Source organism: Martes martes, assembly GCF_963455335.1.
Source record: "Martes martes genome assembly, chromosome: 15".
NCBI lineage: Eukaryota > Metazoa > Chordata > Mammalia > Carnivora > Mustelidae > Martes > Martes martes.
The window spans coordinates 39,127,528-39,147,166 of NC_137903.1; the positions used below are offsets into that span (position 1 = coordinate 39,127,528).

At 46.3% G+C, this 19,639-nt stretch overlaps 1 protein-coding gene across 1 annotated transcript in view; it reads left to right on the plus strand.

Annotated features, from left to right (window-relative positions):
- DNAH14 (dynein axonemal heavy chain 14) overlaps positions 1–19,639 on the plus strand; it is a gene marked incomplete at both ends in the record, with an annotated part of 406,864 nt that overhangs the window by 366,526 nt on the left and 20,699 nt on the right. Inside the window, 7 exons of the mRNA XM_080824495.1 lie at positions 615–771; positions 1,654–1,864; positions 5,320–5,422; positions 7,270–7,497; positions 14,484–14,681; positions 15,474–15,620; positions 16,572–16,774. Of these exons, the coding sequence (XP_080680621.1) occupies positions 615–771; positions 1,654–1,864; positions 5,320–5,422; positions 7,270–7,497; positions 14,484–14,681; positions 15,474–15,620; positions 16,572–16,774 (1,247 nt within the window). The remainder of the gene's footprint in view (positions 1–614; positions 772–1,653; positions 1,865–5,319; positions 5,423–7,269; positions 7,498–14,483; positions 14,682–15,473; positions 15,621–16,571; positions 16,775–19,639) is intronic.

The window sequence follows — 19,639 nt, forward strand, 5'->3', positions numbered from 1 at the left end:
TTCAGGCTGAGGACAGATTGCACGGTCATTTCATAAATAGCACGTAAGTCATCTGTATGAAACAGTTTTCAGGGAAAAGGTCTTTCCTCCAAGACTTGCAGTGATTTCTTCTAGGGGACCCTGAACCTCTACTTACCACACGTACATGGTTTCCGGAATCTTTCGGGCCTGGGGTTCTTTCTGGATATGCGTTCCCTCCGCGGTGCTGTTTATCTCCGTGTCGCTCCTGGAGGAGTGAGTCGCCTTCTGGTTGTGCCGTCCTGATTTCCATTCTGCTCCAGACACGTCCAGCAAAGCAGGAAGAAGCCCACGGGAAAGTCTGTCTTTGCAGAATCAGGGACCATACGTGGGATTTTTACATCCAAGGCAAGAGCTCTGTCAGAGTGTGAGAAGGACGGCGGCACGGGGCGGCCCTGGCTCCCAGGAGGGACCACAAGCCGAGGTGGCGGCTTCCCCGCCGCACACTGAAGCCCTCCATGATGCGCGCCCAGCACCAGCAGCATAAAACCCCGACCATGTGGATAATGAACGCTTCTTGCTTTGTTTCGTTTACCACAGGGGCCATTCCTTGCGTGGTTTTTAATTTACCTTCTCTACCGTGCTTTCTTGTTTAGATAAAAATTCTTCAACCAGAACATTTAAAGAATTCAGTGAAAACGTTTATAACTGAACAAATGGGAAATGAGTATGTTCCCAGAACCGGAATTAATTTGAAAGAGTCGTATAAGGAATCCAACGCCAGAACTCCGCTGATCCTTATTCACTCCCAGGGTAAGATGCCTGCTCCTTGCTCAGCAAACGCTGTAGACAAGAAGGTTCCGGTCGGGTATTTTTATGTTTAAAATATTTTCCCATTCTTAGTAAAATATTTTGGGAAAGGGACTGGTTAAAACTTAAAATTATATTAAGACTGAACATTTCTGAAAATGTGAAAGAACAAAGAAGAATAACATTTTCCAGATTCATAGCCATGGAAAAACTTATCCATGCTAATTTTCTGTGCAGAAGATATCTCTTAAACATGTATTATTGATCTGAAAGTTGGGATGGCCCTTGTATTTATTAACTGCTTTAATCTGTTGGCTCCTGAAAACATATATATATATAACCCACCATCAGAAGGTGGCCCTGCCAGCCCAGGCCTCGTGTCCCTCAAAACTCCAAATGCTTTTCCCTTGTCTTTGTCCCACAGACCCTAAGCAAAATATTTTGTTTTCTTCTGTTCTTTGTCATCTCTAAATCAGATATGTCTTTAGAATTCACCGTATTCAAACTTTGATTCTATTGGGCAATAAAACTTCCTGAAAGTGCATCCATGCAGAGGCTTCCTCCTCTATAACCTTTTATGTAAAGCGACTTCTCTGGACCTGACACACTCATTGTAGCTGCTGTCCATTTCCTGAAGACATGGCCGAGAATGGCTGCCAGGGCTCCAGCCCTCACGTCCACTCTCTAAACAATACAATGGAAGAAAGGAAGTTTTAAACCAGTTAACAAATCTTGATCTTGATTTCAGATCAGTTCTTAATATCAGGGTTGTGGGTTCAAGCCCTGCATTGGGCTCCACACACATTCAATCAATCAATCAGTATGTTTTCAAGAGGGAATAAAATGAGGTTATAATTACGTATATGTTTCCATGTTGCTGTGCAGGGACTGACCTCACCAACACTGTCCTGAAATTTGCACGAGAGTTAAAAGGAGGAAAAAGTCACGTGACCATTATCTCCCTGGGCCACGGCCAGGCTGCAAAGGCAGAGGAGATCATCATGAAGTCGCTCCCCAGAGCCGCACAGTGGGTCTTCCTGCAGAACTGTCACCTCGCAGCGTCGTTTATGCCAAGGCTGTGCACTCTCATCGAATCGTAAGAGCTTTACATTATTTATAAGGGATTCGATTAACGATCAGAATGGTGAGGTGTGATGGAACGGCCACGTTAAGCGAAGGTTAAGTAATGTGCCGGGCCGCTCAGGAAGCTGAGCTTTCTTGTGCAGGTTCTCTTTTCTCCAGGATCTTTAGAACTGCACTAAGAAATACCTCAGTTTTTTTAGGGAAAACAAAGCCTCTCTGGGTTTTACTCTCCATCGCCTTCTTCACTTCCTTCATCTCCTTCTCAAACCCTCCCTCTCCACAGATGAACCCGTCTCGGCCACACAGCCGTCCGGACCTGTGGATCTAAATGATAGTTTTTAATATTCTCCATGACTCTGAAGAGCAGAATGTAGGAGCTCACACCCCTCCTTCCAGCGGCTGTTTATTTTATGGCTTCAGTTCATACTCGCTCTGACCTTCCCGAGCTGCCTCTGCCAAAGGCTTGTCCGCTCGGGCAGAAACTTTCTGAGGCTCAGCCTTCTTCTTGGCAGTGGGAGAGGTTGCAAGTCGATTGCTATCACTTTGAGGGAAGAATTAGCAATGTTTCTTTTTTTTTTTTTTTAAGATTCTATTTACTTATCTGAGAGTGAGCACGCAGGAGCCAGGGGAGGAGCAGAGAAAGAGGGAGAGGGAGGGGAAAGAATCCCACGCAGGGCTCAACCTCACGACCCCGAGATCGCGACCTGGGCGGAAACCAAGACGCTGAGGCTCAACCAACTGAACCACCCAGGCGCCCCAGCAACGCTGTGTATTAGTAAAGTCGTAACCAGTTGTGTTCTGGAGTTTTCTCTCCAGCTTTGCATTTCTGCTCTTCCTGGTTGTATGGCTTCAATAGTGGTAACTTCGGAAGACGGCACCACTTCTACCAGGTCCTTCAGTCACTGATCATTCACAAACTGTCTCTAGGACACCGGCCTATTTGCCAAGAATCATTCTAGAGTTGAGGGACTGGCTGTGGACCAGACACATTGTATCAGTAACAAGAGTGGCCAACAGCGGGGCACCTGGGTGGCTCAGTGGGTTAAGCCTCTGCCTTCGGCTCAGGTCATGATCCCGGAGTCCTGGGATCGAGCCCCGCATCGGGCTCTCTGCTCAGCAGGGAGCCTGCTTCCTCCTCTCTCTTTGCCTGCCTCTCTGCCTACTTGTGGTCTCTGTCTGTCAAATAAATAAAATCTTTTTTTTTTTTAAGATTTTATTTATTTTTTTGACAGAGAGAAAGACCACAAGTAGGCAGAGAGAAGAAGGGAAGCAGGCTCCCTGCCTAGCAGAGAGCCCGACGCGGGGCTCGATCCCAGGACCCTGGGATCATCACCCGAGCCGAAGGCAGAGGCTCCAACCCACTGAGCCACCCAGACGCCCCAAATAAATAAAATCTTAAAAAAAAAAAAAAAAGAGTGGCAGATAGTGATGTAGCTTTCTAAAGAAACTGGAGGAACATCCTTCAGAACAGGATTTCAGAGACTTTGTAAGGGTAATTAACAATGTGTTTTTTTAAAAAGCATTCTTTATAATCAGAGTACAGTTAAGAACAATTCATACTTCTTTATCAAATCAAGCCTGTAAATGTTTAAGACTATCACCCAGCAGCCTACTGTGGGAGAGAGAAATGTGAAGCAAATTTCTTACATTTAAGAGTTAAGGAAATACATTCACAACATATTGCTAAGAGGAAAAACAGCAGGTTACCCACAGCACGTGCAGCATAATATTTTTATTTAAAGAAGAAGAGAGGGAGCCGTTGAGCGGCCAACTAATAATTTCGGCTCAGGCCGTGATCTCAGCGTCATGACATTAAGCCCCCTGTCAGGCTCGGCTTGAGACTCTCCCTCTGCCCCACATCCCTGCTCGTGCTCTCTCTTTCTTTAAAATAAATAAATAAATCTTTAAAGAAGAGAGACGAGAGACAGAAAAGGAAAAAAAGTTTACTTAAACCTAGTTACTGAGATTTTAGATTATTTTTGTTTTCCTGTTTAATTCTGCATTTGGGTTTTTTGTTGTGCCGGGTTTCTTTGTTTGCTTTTACTGTTTCAGTTTTGCATGTTTTACAAAAATAATTTCAGACATGCAGAAAAGCTGCAAGAATAACACAAAGATTGTCCTAAACCCATCACCTCCGCTTCCCCACAGTTAACACTAGCCAGGCCTGCCTTTCCTGCTCACTTGTTCCTGTGTAACTTTCTCCGGATCACTGATAGTGAATTGCGGAGCTGATGTCACCTGACCCTGCAGGCTTGAGCGCCTTACTGATTAACCCTCAGGACTTAGCTTATCTGGCCTATTGACCCAAGCATAACTTATACTGCAAAAAAAGAAAAAAAGTTCTGGTCCAAGTTCCAATTCAGGATTTCTCATTGCATTCAGTTGTCGGTCTCTTAAATCCTCTTTATTCTAGAAATGTTCCTCAGTCTTTGTCTCTCATAACTTGGACGTTTTTGTGAAAAGCGCGAGCTGGTTACTTTGTGAAATGTCCATCTGTTTGGGTTTGTCCGCTGTTTCCCCTTGGTTCCACGATGGTGAGGCCAGTGTGGCAGGAATGCCACGGAAGAGATGTTGTGTCCTCCTTGCTACATCGTACTGAGAGGCACACAATGTCCGTCTATCCCACTGCTGGTGATAACTTTGCTCGTTTGGCCAAAGTGGCATCGGCCCCTGTAGGGTTTTCCGAGCAGGCAAACGTCTCAACCTTTCACCCACCAGTCGTAGCAGCCACTGAGAATGTTTGACTGAACTGGGACTCTGTTATTTGCCAAATGGTGCCTTTCCAACTCCACGGTTCTCTCTAAATTTATCAAATGATGTCCTACCCTAAGGAAGGGGCTTTCCTCCCCCCTTCTGTCCCCCCCCCATTTATTCACTGGTCTGTTTGTATCAGTCACGGATTCTTGCTTTATTCAGTGGAATGTTCTCTGTTACCACCATCATTTATTTTCAGGTTCAGTTTAAGATTTGACCCATGGAATATTTCATTTTGTTCTTAATTTGTCATTTTTCCAAGGTTTTTTTGCAATGAGTGTCTAATATCACTTTTGTGTTTATAGATGGAAAAACCGCTTTTCAAAACTGGGAATTACTGGGTCTTATGGAAATTTCTCTGCAGCGGGAAAGGCCGTCGGTGGACTAATAGGACCTATAGATGGTCATTGCCACAAGCTCTAGGTCACTTCAGACACTGAGATTCTAGGATTCCTAAAACATGTTTGTTTGGCTTAAATTTTTTTACACTGGGGCACCTGGGTGTCTCAGTCGGTTAAGCCTCTGCCTTCAGCTCAGGTCATGATCTCAGGGTCCTGGGTTCAAGCCCCTCATCTGGCTTCCTGCTCAGCAGGGGTCTGCTTCTCCCTCTCCCTCTGCCCCTCCCCCTGCTCAGATTCTCTCTCTTTCTCTCAAATAAAATCTTATTTTTTTAAATTCTTATGCTAAAATATTTATAAATTCTGTATTTTGCAGATTTAATAGCCCAGATGTGACAATAGACCCTGAGTTCAGGCTGTGGTTAAGCTCAAATTTGGACGGTTCTTTCCCAGTTCCGATTCTTCAGAAGAGTTTGAAGGTAAGGACTGAGTAGAAGATATTTTGACATTGACTGAGGAGCACTGTTTGAGTGTAAATTATTTTACATTCATAAATCCAAATTACAAAGGGAGTGCGGACTCTAGCATGCTCACCTTCTATTCCGTGCTCGCCCTGCACAGCGGGCCAGGAAGGACACTAAGACAGTAGATGAGATCCCTGCTTTCAAGCGATTCACAACTTGACGGAAGTTCTCTTGAACAAGAGTGCTTCCTGGTCCCAAAAGTTATAAACCAGACATATGATCTGTGTTCTTTTCTCACCCTTCTTTCGAGCTTTTTCCTGTCTCTGCTCCCTCAACCATTCCACAGCGTAATTTCTGGAAAGGCTCTGGCAGGAAGCAGGTTGAAAGCAGGTGTTGGGGACAAAGGACTGAAGGGTGACAGGGAGGGCCAGAGCTAGAGCTCCCAGGAAGGAACATTTCACCTCAAGCAGGTCCACTGCTCAAATGAGCAAAACACAGCTTCACTTCAGATAGTAGCAACTTTCTTCCCCAAGATGACATTTTCTCTGTGTCTTTCTCTCCCCTCTTCTCATGGCCCCGGGCCCTCTCCTGCGTCCCCCTTCATCCGTCGTCCCTCATGGGGCTGCGCAGATTTTAACTTTGGGAGACACAAGCAGGAGTCTCCAAAGAATCAGTCGTGACCTCAGGGAAGGAGACTCAGTGACCGTGTTCTCGTGTCCGCAGTCAGGGCTTCCGCGGAAAGCATGGCCGGCAGTCGGCATTGCCGGCTCTGGACAGGCAGACATGCCTGGGAAGGGAGAGAACATCTGCTCTACCGGGCATTTGGCACAGCCACATGTCTGCGTCCTCAGAGCCTTCTGCTTGACACGCCAGGGACTGTGGAAGCCCAGGAACTTCCTCCTCTCTCCCCAGAGAGCATCTGTTGGCATTCCAGAACAAACGTCTCTGTCTCTGGGAGAAGGGGCTGCTCTGTAAGCCATTCTCTAGAAGCACCAAGTTTCAGCCCCGCTGTACACACACCTGGGGTGCATGTGGCTCCCCTGCCGCCCCGTGGGGATCAGAGCACGGGGAGCGCTGTGAGCTCCAGTCCTTGATCCAGAAACGTCCTGTTCACGGACACACACACCCATGCATCCTGTATACACACCCACATGGTTTTTATGTATGGATATGTGTGTGTGTACGTGTGTGCGTGCATATGTGTAAAATGTGCAAGGAAGGGAACATTTCAAACCTTTTACAGTTTCAGAGTTAACAGCCACACTCTGAAAAGCCGCCTCCAGCTGAGTCTCCTCCCCACCTCACCTCTGCCCCTCCTCACTGCAAGTCTCCTGGTTAGGAAGTCAAGCAAAGGGAGTTTTAACGCAAGTAGAACAACTGGGTAGGACCCCAAGTTCATCATTTTCCTTGTCAATATCGGTGCTGAGGAGCTTGTTCTGCCGGCTCCATGGGTTCCCAGTCTCCTGTGCCTGGGCACCAGTCCCCGCCACCCCCCTGCAACTCCCCACCCCCACCTTCCCGTCTGCTGCCCCATGAAGGCTGCACAGTCCTGGGCCACAAAACCAAGAGTTTTGACGACAATAGCTCTTCACTGTCAAACTCTCCAGAAGGCTAGACTTGGAGCAAACAGGAAGGAGTGTTTTTAATGACAGTGTTAAATGTTTCATTTTAAGATCTGAGTTGGAACAATAGGAAATCTGGTACAATCCTTTAAGAGAAACTTTCAGATGAGAACAGAGTAACACAAGAGTTTTTCCCGGCCCCTGACTCTTGCCAGCAGTTGCACTCTTAGCCCGCCCCTGAGCCGTGCCCTCGATCCGCGCCCCGCTCACCTGCTGTCTTTGCTCATCTCCCCTTTAAAGATCGCAGTGGAAAATCCCCAGGGACTGAAAAGTAACTTACTTCAGACCTTTGGATATGGTGGGAACGGAGAGATAACAGAACAGATATTTGAAAAACCTGACTGTGGACCGTCGTGGAAAAAACTTCTGTTCAGCTTGTGTTTTTTCAATGCTGTGGTCAGTGAAAGAAAGAATTACGGAACATTGGGCTGGAATATTGCTTATAAATTTAGTTCTTCGGACTTGTGGGTAAGTATGATATCTTCCAAATAAATAATAATAAATACATCACAATAGGATGCAAATCGCCTGGTGTCTGTCCACACAGATACTGAGTATTTTCATGGTGCTAAGAAAATGAACTCTGTGACCGGTAACACAGGCTGATGCAGAGAAGCCTGGACAGGGAAGACAGCTTTTCTGGAAACAGATCACAGCCCCCCACCCACGGATGTACAAGCATTTAATCTGGTGGGCGAGCTAATGAGCTCTTGGGCTCTCATGAGGCCTCTTTGTTCTCTTGGCCAAAAAAGAGAAAAAGCAGAATGGGGGAAGGGAGGGTGGCCGCTGGTGCCTACTTCAAAGGACTTCCCTAAGAGGCAGACTGGCTAGCACAGGCGAGGGTTTCAGGACAACGTTTGACACACAGAAACCCTGCAAATGTGTCTGCTGTTTCTACCTTAGTCATTGAAAGTAGGAGCAGGCACTGACACACTGTGAGGAACATGCATAGCTTACTGTCTTTCTTCACTGTTCTCTATCTAGAACCTTCCATCTTCTTGACATTGCCAGGTGTTTTTTTACAGCCAACGTAAACAGGTGGTGACTCCCACCTAAATTTTCCCCAGGTTAGAGCAGACACCAAAAAATTTCCTGAGCAAAATCTTGATGCTGCCTGTGGGTATCTGCCGCAGAGACCCACCCTGGGCAGGACATTCCCGCCTCTCCTAGAGCCCCTTGAGACGTCACAGCTCTCTGCATGCTCAGCTGCCTCTCCAGGGATGTGTGAGTGCATGTTTGTGCACCCAGCCATGGCATGACCTGGAACAACTGCGCTCGGGGTGTCCGCCAAGGAACAAGAGCCCAAGCACACTTTGTCCAAACCGCACTCAGAGCTTAATCAGAAGCTAACAAAATACCTGTGGCGTACATTATGCAGTGGCTAATATGCCAATTATATGGGGATCTTTTATAAATTTTATAAATCTTGTATAAATCTTTTTATAAATCTTTTTATGAATCTTTTTATAAATCTTTTTATAAATCTTATAAAGATTTTTATAAATCTTTTATAAATTTAGTAAGAGAAAGATAAATACCCCAATGGGCAAAGAACATGGTTAGGCAATTTGCAATGTAAATACAAAAAGGCAGTAAGATTATGTAAATTTATTCCATTTCATTAGTAACTGCAACGTTAATTTTATGTGTCCACTTGACTGGGCCACAAAGTCCCCAGATGTTTGGTCAAGCATTATTTTGAGGATGTCTGTGAGAGTTTTTCTGGATGAGATTCATAAATCAGTAGATTCTCTCTAATGTGGTGGGCCTCATCCAATCAGTCAGTGGAAGGACTGGCCAGAACTAAAAGGAAACCCTCCTGCCTGAATGCTTCAAACCGAAAGATTGGCTTCTTCTGGCATTTGGACTGGAACTGAAACACTGGCACTTTCTAGGTCTTGAGCCTGCCTACCTTCAGGCGGGAAGGACACCGTGGGCTCTCCTGGGTCTCCTGCTGCCAGACGCAGGTCTTGACATTTGCCAGCTTCTGTAATTACATGAGCCAAGTCTGAAGAGTAAAAAATCTCTGCGTGTGTGTATCATGCTGGTCTCCAGAGAAGCCGGACAAATATAGTAATCAAGGAAACGCTCCTTAAAATCTCATTAAAATGAGATACCATCTTTCCCTATTCCAGTGGCTAAAACAAACCAACAAAAACGCAGAGAAGCAGATGCTGTCTTATACTGCTGCTGGGAATTATTACTAACTTTCTGGAAGGCACCTGGGTAACATATGTCAAAACCCTGTAAGAATTCCTATTATTGATTTAGAGACAGTCACATTTATAGGATCAATTAATAAAATTAGTTATAACAGATTGAAAGTATGATTGCATCTCTGTGTATATATATAACTCATTTCCCTTGCAGGTGGTTTTTTTAAGAAATACATCCTAAACCATCTGTGAGGCGAGTGAATGGTAGGACTGGGATGGCCGGTGTTAGTGGACACTTTGTCATGCAAAGAGCTTGGGTCAGTACCATTGGCAGCATTTGGTATGGACTGGAATTCTCGGGATACTGCCTTCCCCTGGCATCGTGCAGAGGGGCACGGATACTGCCTTCCCCTGGCATTGTGCAAAGGGGAACGGATGGTGCCCATCCCCTGCCATTGTGCAGAGGAGCACAGATGCTGCCCTTTCTCTGGCATTGTGGAGAGGGGCACGGATGGTCCCCTTCCCCTGGCATTGTGCAGAGGGGCACGGTTGGTGCCTGTCCCCTTGCATTGTGCAGAGGGGCACGGATAGTGCCTGTCCCCTGGCATTGTGCAGAGGGGCACGGATAGTGCCTGTCCCCTGGCATTGTGCAGAGGGGCACGGATAGTGCCTGTCCCCTGGCATTGTGCAGAGGGGCACGGATAGTTCCTGTCCCCTGGCATTGTGCAGAGGGGCACGGATAGTGCCTGTCCCCTGGCATTGTGCAGAGGGGCACGGATAGTGCCTGTCCCCTGGCATTGTGCAGAGGGGCACGGATAGTGCCTGTCCCCTGGCATTGTGCAGAGGGGCACAGATGCTTCCTTTCTCTGGCATCATGCAGAGGGACACGGATGGTGCCCTTCCCCTGGCGTCGTGCAGAGGGGCTTGACCAGAAGCAGCTGGTGACATCATGGCCTTGATGTCCAGAGAGGCACCCTTCCCTTCCTGCCTTCCCCCTCTTTGTGTGGCAGGTGTGAGAGCAGCCTTGCCAGTGGGAGAGCTTGGGTGGATGCCAAGATGTCTGGCCGTCTAGAGGTTCCAGTTCGGAACTTCATGGGGAGCAAGATCTATGCACAACCCCCCTCAGGAAGGAAGTGGGGACTTCTGGTTCCCTGGGAAGTTGAGTTTGGACACGGCTCCTCCCACTCGGGGGAGTCCCCTCTGGCCAGCTGGTGGTCAGGCAACTTGGGGTTTGCTCGGGGGACTGGTGGTCTGACCCGTGCTGTGCCAGCGCCCAGGGCTTGCTTAGCATCAGCGGACCCTCCACCGCACGTGGGGCTCTGGCCACTGGAAGCGCCCCCAAACCGGGACCTGAACCCCGCTGACAAAACCAAGGAAAACAACCTCTCTACTAAGATCCAGGGGCCAGAGAGAGAAAGAACATAAGCAGTGGAACAGAAAACGGTCAGAGCCATAAGGACATAGACATTTCACGCGCCTACACGCACACACACACATAACATATTTCACGCACGTGATTCTTTTAAGTGAGCACGTATCACAAGTAGGTTTTTTTTTTCAACTTATTGACACAAGGACCAGCAGGATGGTAAAACCGAGTTTTAAAAAAATATAGGCAAGCAGAAATATTTGTAAATACTGAGAGAAATTGTAACGAAATACGATTGCTGAGTTAAATCCCAAAATCATAAGTGCGCTGCAAGCAATAAAAATGTGCCTTTGGTTTGTAAGTTGCTTCGTGAGTCAGACAGCGTCTGTGTTTCTCTGGGACAAAATTCATCTTCCTTTCAGAAAGAATCACATGCAGGGCTCTCAGTCTGCTGTAAGTTAGCACCTACTCTGACCGAACTTTACGGGCTCTAATCAAAACGAAAGCAGGTGCTCCTGGAAAATTCCATAATCCTTGGAAGAGCGTGTCAGACACTGCTGCAGTGGGACACGGAAAAAATACATGCTCACTCTTTTTCCAGATTTTGCAGTTTTTATTATTTTAAAAAATATTTTATTCATTTGTTTGAGAGAGAGCAAGAGAGAGAAAAGAGAAGGAGCAGTGGGAGAGGGAGAAGCAGGCTCCCCACTGAGCAAGGAGCCCAACTCGGGGCTCAGTCCTGGGGCTCTGGGATCATGACCTGAGCAAAGGCAGACACTTAATTGACTGAGCCACCCAGGTGCCCCTAAATACAGATTATTTAAAAGGAGTACTCTACTATCAGAAAAATTCCTCTAATCGTCTTAAGCTAAAAATACTAACTTGTCTCAGCAGAACCTAGAGGTGGGGGAGGAGGAGCTAGTGGTGCAGGGAGGAGTCCCTGTGAGGACAGGAAGGAGCAGTGGCTGGGAGGGCAGATGAAGAAATGGGAACATAGATGCTTCCACAGGGGGTGGGGAGATCATTGATGTCTTCTTTACATTTGGAAAAAAGAAATGTTATTTTAATAGGAATTCAAGGAAAGGAAATGTTGCTTGTAATGGAAACACTCTGACGTCTAATTTAGCAAAGCAGAAAAAGGGAAATAGTCTGGTCAAACTATCAAAAATAAGGAGGGAGAGAAACAACCAAGTACAATGAACAGTAGCACAGTCCTATGGAAGGAATGTAATGAGGCGGTAGTCGGAACATAAATGGACTGCGCTCCGTCGTTAAGAGACACGTGCAACTTGTATGAAAAACATTTAAATTGATGAAGACAGCCTAAAACAACCAAGAAACTAAAAACAGGAGCAACAAAGCAAGAATGACAGTGTTCCTATCAGACAAGATGGAATTTAATCTGAAAAAGCACCAGAAAGAGAGAAAATTTGTGAAGATACAACAGTCATGAAAAGAGTTAACTTCTATAGCGAGTGTCCTTGGGCAGGGTTTTAAGTGGTTTAGGGACTGATTAACCTAAGCCTCACAGCAACCCTACAAAGGGGGGGTGGTATTATCCGCATTTTACCATTGAGGTACAGGGAGGCTGAGGAAGTTGCTGGAACGGGCCGGATTCGAACTCTGGTGGTCTCACTTATACACTTAACACTGGGTGGTCTCGATATTTGTCAGACAGTAGCCTGCGGTAGCGTGAGTACTCCCACGTGTGTGTGTATAGACACACACATACACACACGTGTACATTACATATGTATGTATTTCAGTGTAATTGTTGTTGGAGTTTCAAAAACCTGTTTCAGAATTCGCTCTAAAAAGCAAAAGGGAGACCAATGCGAGAATCATATCAACAGACTTGATTAACAGGGATGGAAAACCTAACAACCCTCTAGCAGACGGTACATGTTTCTTTCACGCGTCTAAGGAACTCTTGGAAAACTCAACCAGGAACGTGGCCACAAAGGAAAATCTATAATTATGGGCCATGTTCTCTGATGGCAGTCTAATAAATAGTAAAACTTGGCCCCAAAAATCTAAAGTTGGAAATTAAGAAACATGCCTCTAGATAATTCTTTTCTCAAAGAGGATATTAAAAGGAAAATCACAAAATATCTCAAACACAAAGGATATGGAATTCCTTCATACCGAAAAGATACAACAGTACAAAAATATGCTCAGAAAAAAATAAACTATGGTTTATGGTTTATGGTTTATATCTTCATTATTAAGAAAGGCAGGAAATTAATATTCATCTTAAGAAATTAGAAAAAATAATAAAAGTAACTAAAATAAAGAAAATAATGTTTAATAGTAATAAATTAATATACAAAAACAATAGAAATTAGAAATAAATCCAGAAATTGGTTTTCAATAAGACAGATAAAGTTTGAAAAGCTATATGAACCCAGTGATTTCTGGGAAAACATGAATTATCAAACATTGCAAATAACACCAGAATGAAATGGTTTCATGGCTTAGTTTCCTCTGGACTTTAAGAAACTGAGATATTAATATTATTTAAGCTGTTCCAAATCTTAGAAAAAGATGGCAATCTCCCCAATTCATTTTATGAAACCATAAATGTAATACCTGATAAAAATAATATGCATAGAAAATAGGCTAATATTACTTAGACTCTATGTAAAAATTCTATATAAATTATTAATAGGATTTAGCAATGAATCAAAAGATTAATACTCTACAACCAAGTAGGGTTTATTCCAACAATGGCTCAAGATCTGGAAATCCGTAACTCACTTTACATGATCACATCAGTAAGATGCAGAAAAGTCTTTTATTCCAAAATACAGGATTAAAAGGGACCACTTAAATATGGAAAAGACCACCAAAAAACTGCAGCAAATATCATTTTAAATAGCTAACACTGAACTTATTTTTATTAAAATCCAGAATTTAAAAAAAACAGACAGGGATGCCCATTCTTAACATTGACCTTCAGCATTGCCTTAAAAGCTCTAGTCAATGCAGGACAAAGAGGACATAATTCATACCAACGATGTACAATCATACTCATTCATACTAATGATGAGGGAATAAGAAGAAAACTGTATAACAGAGATCCACCGTCCAGGTGCATGGCGGGTGTATGCTAACCTCGAATTTTTGGAAGAAAGGAAAACAAATGAGAGGGAGGGGAGGGAGTGCTGGTAGCAGAGACAGAGAGAGGGCAGAGGGGAGGGAAGGGGAGGGGAGGAGGAATGCGATTCCCTTATGCCACATGGAGTCTGTGCACAGGGGACCCAAGAAACAGGGCACGGCAGGGGCCACGGCGGGGTGGGGGGGGTCTGATAGCAAGAGCAGGGGTAGGAGGACACTCACATTCCCTTGTTTACCCTGATGTGCCTCTGAATTAAGCACCACCAGCTGGTCTTGTCTATTCAAAATAATTTTAATTCAAGAATTCACTGTTTGTCCAACAACAAAAAGGAATTAATGGATGAAAATGTATATCCTAGTGTTTTTATTCCTCTTGCTATACAATTGATCCTTGAAATGCGGGGATCAGGGACACGACCCCCTTTGTGGTTAAAAACCCACGTGTAACTTTCGACTCCCCCCAAACGTAACCAATACCTGACTGTCGACCTGAAGTCTTCACCGGTAACATCGACAACAGCTGATTAACACGTATTTTGTGTGTTGTACGTATAACATGCTGTTTTCTTATAATAAAATCAGCCTGAGAAGAGAAAATGTTACTGAGAAAATCATAGGAACAGAAAATACACTCACGGGACTGAAGACACCCACCTATGGGGGGACCCACAATTCAAGCGCATTGCTGTTCACAGGTCAACTGTGTTTTCAAAGAGCAAACATGTGGCTGAGAATTGATGATTTTGTGTTAAAACACCCCCATGAGCTGCAAACACAATCTGAAATAATAAAAACTGGCGGATTTTCTGAAGGTCTCCATCAAGATTTTGGAAAACGCCCTGAGGACACGGTCCAGTATCTCATGGCCGACGCTGCGCTACCTGATTGGGGAAGTGGTTTACGGTGGCCAGGTGACTGACACGTGGGACAGGCGATGTCTGAACACACTTCTCTACAGATTCTGTAATCCGAACGTGCTGAGAGCCGACTTCAGCTTCTCCAGCGATGAGGTGAGAGAACATATTCCCTTACTGTGCTCGCTCACCAAAGTATGGTTGCATTCTTTAAAATCTGCCTCTGAAGAAATTTTCGTGTTCACTTTCAGTGCCTTTTATTAACGTCCAGTACTTTTTTTAAAGATTTTATTGATTCGTTTGAGAGAGAGAGAGAGCACAAGCAGGGGGAGCAGCAGGCAGAGGGAGAGGGAGAGGCAGGCTCCCCACTAAGCAGGGAGCCCGATGTGGGACTCAATCCCAAGACTCTGGGATCATGACCTGAGCCAAAGGCAGCCACTTAACCCACTGAACCACCCAGGCGCCCCTGTTAACGTCCAGTCTCAGAGAAATGATTTAGCATTCCTCTAGCAGTTAACATTTCATCTAGCCATCTGTCCTCTCGAGGCCAGAGAAGACCTGGACATGACCTCTGTTCCCTCAATTATCCTGATTTATACCGGTTGTCCCCCTTCCTGTCTTCTATCACCTCCCCTGTGCAAACCCCTGTGCCTCTGTAGACATGTCCCTTTGGAGAAACTCTGACGGAAGGCACACAGTGGCCTCCAGTCCCCAGACATTTTGCAGTCCTCTTGGGTGAAGGTCACCAGCTCTGGGCCTGGGAACCAGTTTCACTTTCTGGGAGCACCCAGAGGTCCCTGTCCCCAAGCCCCAGGCTCTTGGCTCTGCCCTCGGTGCCATCCTTCCACTTCCATAGAAAGGGGTCCATTTTTTTAGTTGACCGGGTTCTTCGGCAGCTTCCTTTCTACACCCGAACTGCTCTCTGACATCCTCTTTGCTCCCTTTCAGACCACGCTGACACAGTTCATTTTTGAACTCCGTGAGTTTCTTCTCCAAAAAAGGTGCACCAGCATGTGTCCCAGGCAGCTCAGCTGTGTCTTGGTGGCACAGGGTCCCCGGGGAGTTACGCCCAAGGCATCAGCTGGGGTTGCGCTCGTAAGGGCTTCACTGGGGTGGGGGGTGGGGGGGGAAGCCCTTCCAAGCCACTCACGGGACTGATGGCCAGTGGCCTCAGTGCCTCCACATTCGGGCCCCCCAGGGGGAGCAGCAGGGGGGGTGGCTCCTGGACCACCATCAATGGGGGTGTCAGGATCAAGGTAGCTCCGCTGGCCTCACCCAGAAACCGAGCCACCCAAGAAAAACAAGGCTGCAGCACCATGTACGAGCGGGTCCTCAGTCACTAGCCGTCCCCTCCGCTCCGTGTTCTGTCGCATAGAAGCCGGCTGCATGGCCCGGAGAGGAGAAGGCGGCTCGTGTTTCTCAGGGACAGACTCGAAGCAGCCCGAGAGAGTCACGTTCATCCCCATCACTAAATGGGCGCAAGTCCTCCCAGTTAGCCTGACTCTGAGAGCAGAACCGTCACAGTGAGTCTCGGGGAGACGCCACCGAGGACAGGAAGGATGAGCTCTCCTGCGCGCATTAAGGAGCTTGTCATTTTTTAAACATTGTATTATTTATTTTATAACTGGAATTTTGCCCTTTCTGGCCATCTCCCCCCATTTTGTCCATACCCCACCTCCCGAGTGGTCAGAATGATGCTTCAGCCGGATGTCGCGTTCCTTCTATAGGTCTTGGCACAGTAAAATGGTGTGTGGAGGTGTGATGGCGTCCGCTGTGGGTATGGCCCATGGAGGCAGCGGGCAGCGAGAGGCAGCCTAGCCTTTCAAGTTTCATTTCCCGACAAGAAAGTTACTGAGCAGAGCAACACAACTACACTCTACAAATGCAGTCATCCCCGACGTCGCTTTTGACAGAAGTGTCTAGAGTATGCCACCTAGAACTAACAAGAGCCTTCTGTATACAGTGTATGGGAAATAGTGTCTTCACGCATTACGGAGAATAGGCATCGCTCTGGGCACAAACTAACAAAAGGGCTTAAATTTCCAGGTGCATCAGCCAATGCCCGGATCTGCGGGCATCGGGGACTGCATAGACATCATCCAGTCCTTACCCGACGACGACCCTCCGGAGCTCTTAGGGCTGCACCCTGAGGCCAGCCGAGGCTACAGGGAGATCCAGGGCCAGAAGTTCATCAACAATCTCACCGCCATGGAACCAAGAGCTACAGCCATTGCCAGCCTCATGATCAGGTAAGCACTCACGGGGAGAAATGTGTGGTTGGAAATCATTAAATAGTCACAGGGAAGAATTAAATATTCAGTGAATATTTTATAACTTGAAGAGCTACAATGCCACCCTTACGGTTAAGTCTAAAATACAGCGTAGGGGCGCCTGGGTGGCTCAGTGGGTTAAAGCCTCTGCTTTCAGCTCTGGTCATGATCTCAGGGACCTGGGATCGAGCCCCACATCGGGCTCTCTGCTCAGCGGGGAGCCTGCCTCCCCCCCTCTCTCTGCCTGCCTCTCTGCCTACTTGTGATCTCTGTCAAATAAATAAATAAAATCTTAAAATAAAATAAAGCATAAAACGTAAAATACAGTCTAAAAATATAGAGACGAAATTCCCCAAATGACACAGAAGCACAGAGACACAAGGGAGCATACACGCATGCGCGCACGCGCACACACAAAATACACACACACAAAAATACAATTACCAAGCATGGAAGGCGTCCTCAGTAAACCCTTGTGGAATGAGTGGTTGTACTCTACCTAGTGAGTGGCATCTTTAAACTGAATTTGTTTCGGTGTGAAATGCCCCATTTATTTCTCTAAGACGGAGAAAGATACCCGTCATAATAAGTAAGAGGACAGCAGGGTCAAGAGGGGTTGGCTGTGCCCTTAGAGGCCTGTGGGGCTGATCCCTCTCCTAGTCACCCTGCCTCGGTACCCTTCCTCTGCTTATCTGTACATAGAGACAACACCTGTCTGCCCATCGAGGCCATCCTGAGGCTCACGTGGTCTCACAGAGGTCACCCAGACTCTCCAGGCTCGTCAGCCTTTAACTAAGATAAGGTCATATGTGTCAAGGCCACGACTACCTGGTGTGAGCTCGGCAGCCAAGTGTGTTCCTGCTCTGCTCCCTCAGACCTGCTCAGAACACAGTGACACATGCAGGCTCCGCCTCTCTTCCTTCCTCTCTGGCTCTGGGTTCAAATCCCAGTTCCGCCACTTGACTTCACAGACTTGGGGGTGCCAATTCAGTCTTTTGTCTTGGGTTCATCAAGTTTAAATTAGAAATCACAATAGTACTTGGTAGGGTTATGCTCAGAATACGAGTTCCTTAAGTAAGTTTGGCTTAAAGATCTCGTTTTCCAATTTGCAAGTCTAACAGATTTTAACAAGCATTTTTTTTAACATCTTAATTTATTTTATTTTTTTCAGTGTCCCAAGATTCATTGTTTATGCACCACACCCAGGCCTTCATGCAGTCTGTGCCCTCCTTGTGAGCCTGGTGGTGGGTATTAACAAGCATTTTTAAGAGGTCTTTGAATAGTGTTTGGTTCCATCTACAAACTTAAATACTTTCAAATATGCTAACATTTGTTATAAAGTTAATATACTTCAGCCAGCTGACTGCCAAATCTTCTCGAGTCTTTTAAACAGTTGGTTTTTTTTTTAAAGATTTTATTTATTTATTTGACAGGCAGAGATCACAAGTAGGCAGAGAGGCAGGCAGGGAGAGAGAGGAGGAAGCAGGCTCTCCACAGAGCAGAGAGCCCCAGGCGGGGCTCGATCTCAGGACCCCAGGATCATGACCTGAACCGAAGGCAGAGGCTTTAACCCACTGAGCCACCCAGGTGCCCCTCGAGTCTTTTAATAAGTCTTGTAAATCTAATAATTAAATATGCTGGATCTTAAACTCTCTCATGTTTTTATTTATTTATTTATTTGAGAGAGAGAGAGAGACAGAGATAGCAAAAGAGAGACCATGAGCAGGGAGGAGAGGGGGAAGCAGGCTCCCACTGAGCAGGGAGCCCAATGTGGGACTCGATCCCAGGACCCTAAGATCATGACCTGAGCCAAATGCAAACGCTTATCCAACTGAGCCATCCTGGTGCCCCCAAAATCATAAATTCAAACCAATTTCTCAATTATCTATTTTAAGCTGGAGTCCCAAAGCTGACCTTTTGGGGTTTTAAGAGCCCCAAATCTCTTAAATATTACAAATATTGAAAACACCAACACGTACAGATTCCTCAACACAAAACTATCGTTACTGTGATTCTGATTCCATTAGTCTTGTCTACACCAGCTTCTAAGTCTTCTCCACATTGAGAGATGCCAAGCAGGGACCAGGGACGTCCCTGTGCAGGATGTGTGCATCGTCCTTCTCAGGGTGCTTAAGGTTGGGAAAAACCCAAGCAAATAAACCAAAACAAATGGAAACCACAACATGAATTGATTCTTGTTGGCAACACTCACAGGATGCCTTGAACCCTGATTAGAGTAACCAAGATAGCAACATCTCCAAAGACCTGTGAGGTGACAGCCCCATTGCCCACATCCTAGGGTTCCAACAATGTGTGTCCTCACTGACTCACAGACTGGGTGTCATGCTTCATCTGCTCTGCAGGATCCCTGGGAACACTGGCTCCACCTGGGGCCTCCATGGGCTCACCTCAGTGCACAGGTGGCCTCACTCTAGATAACTAGTAGGCATGACCCGTGCACAGGGGGCCCCAATCTAGATAACTACCCTGTGACCTCACCACAGGCCCCTCCTTCTATAAAAGCTGAGGCTTGAGTCCTGGGTTTTGTGGAGAACAGCTGCATACGGTCAGGATCATCCCTCTATGGGTCCCCCTGACAGTAAGTCACCCCGAATTAAAGTCTTCCTAGTCTGGAGCGTACTTGACTGACCCTCCCCCACCTTCTAACAGGCTCTTAATCTACACTTGTATTTTTTTCCACTTACCTCTCAGACCTCTGAACCCACGGGAGTGCTTTACTGTTAGTGTCCTCCTGTCTGTGGGCCACAAAATTGCTATTGAAAAGCTATCTGGGGACACCTGGGTGGCTTAGTGGGTTAAAGCCTTTGCCTTCGGCTCAGGTCA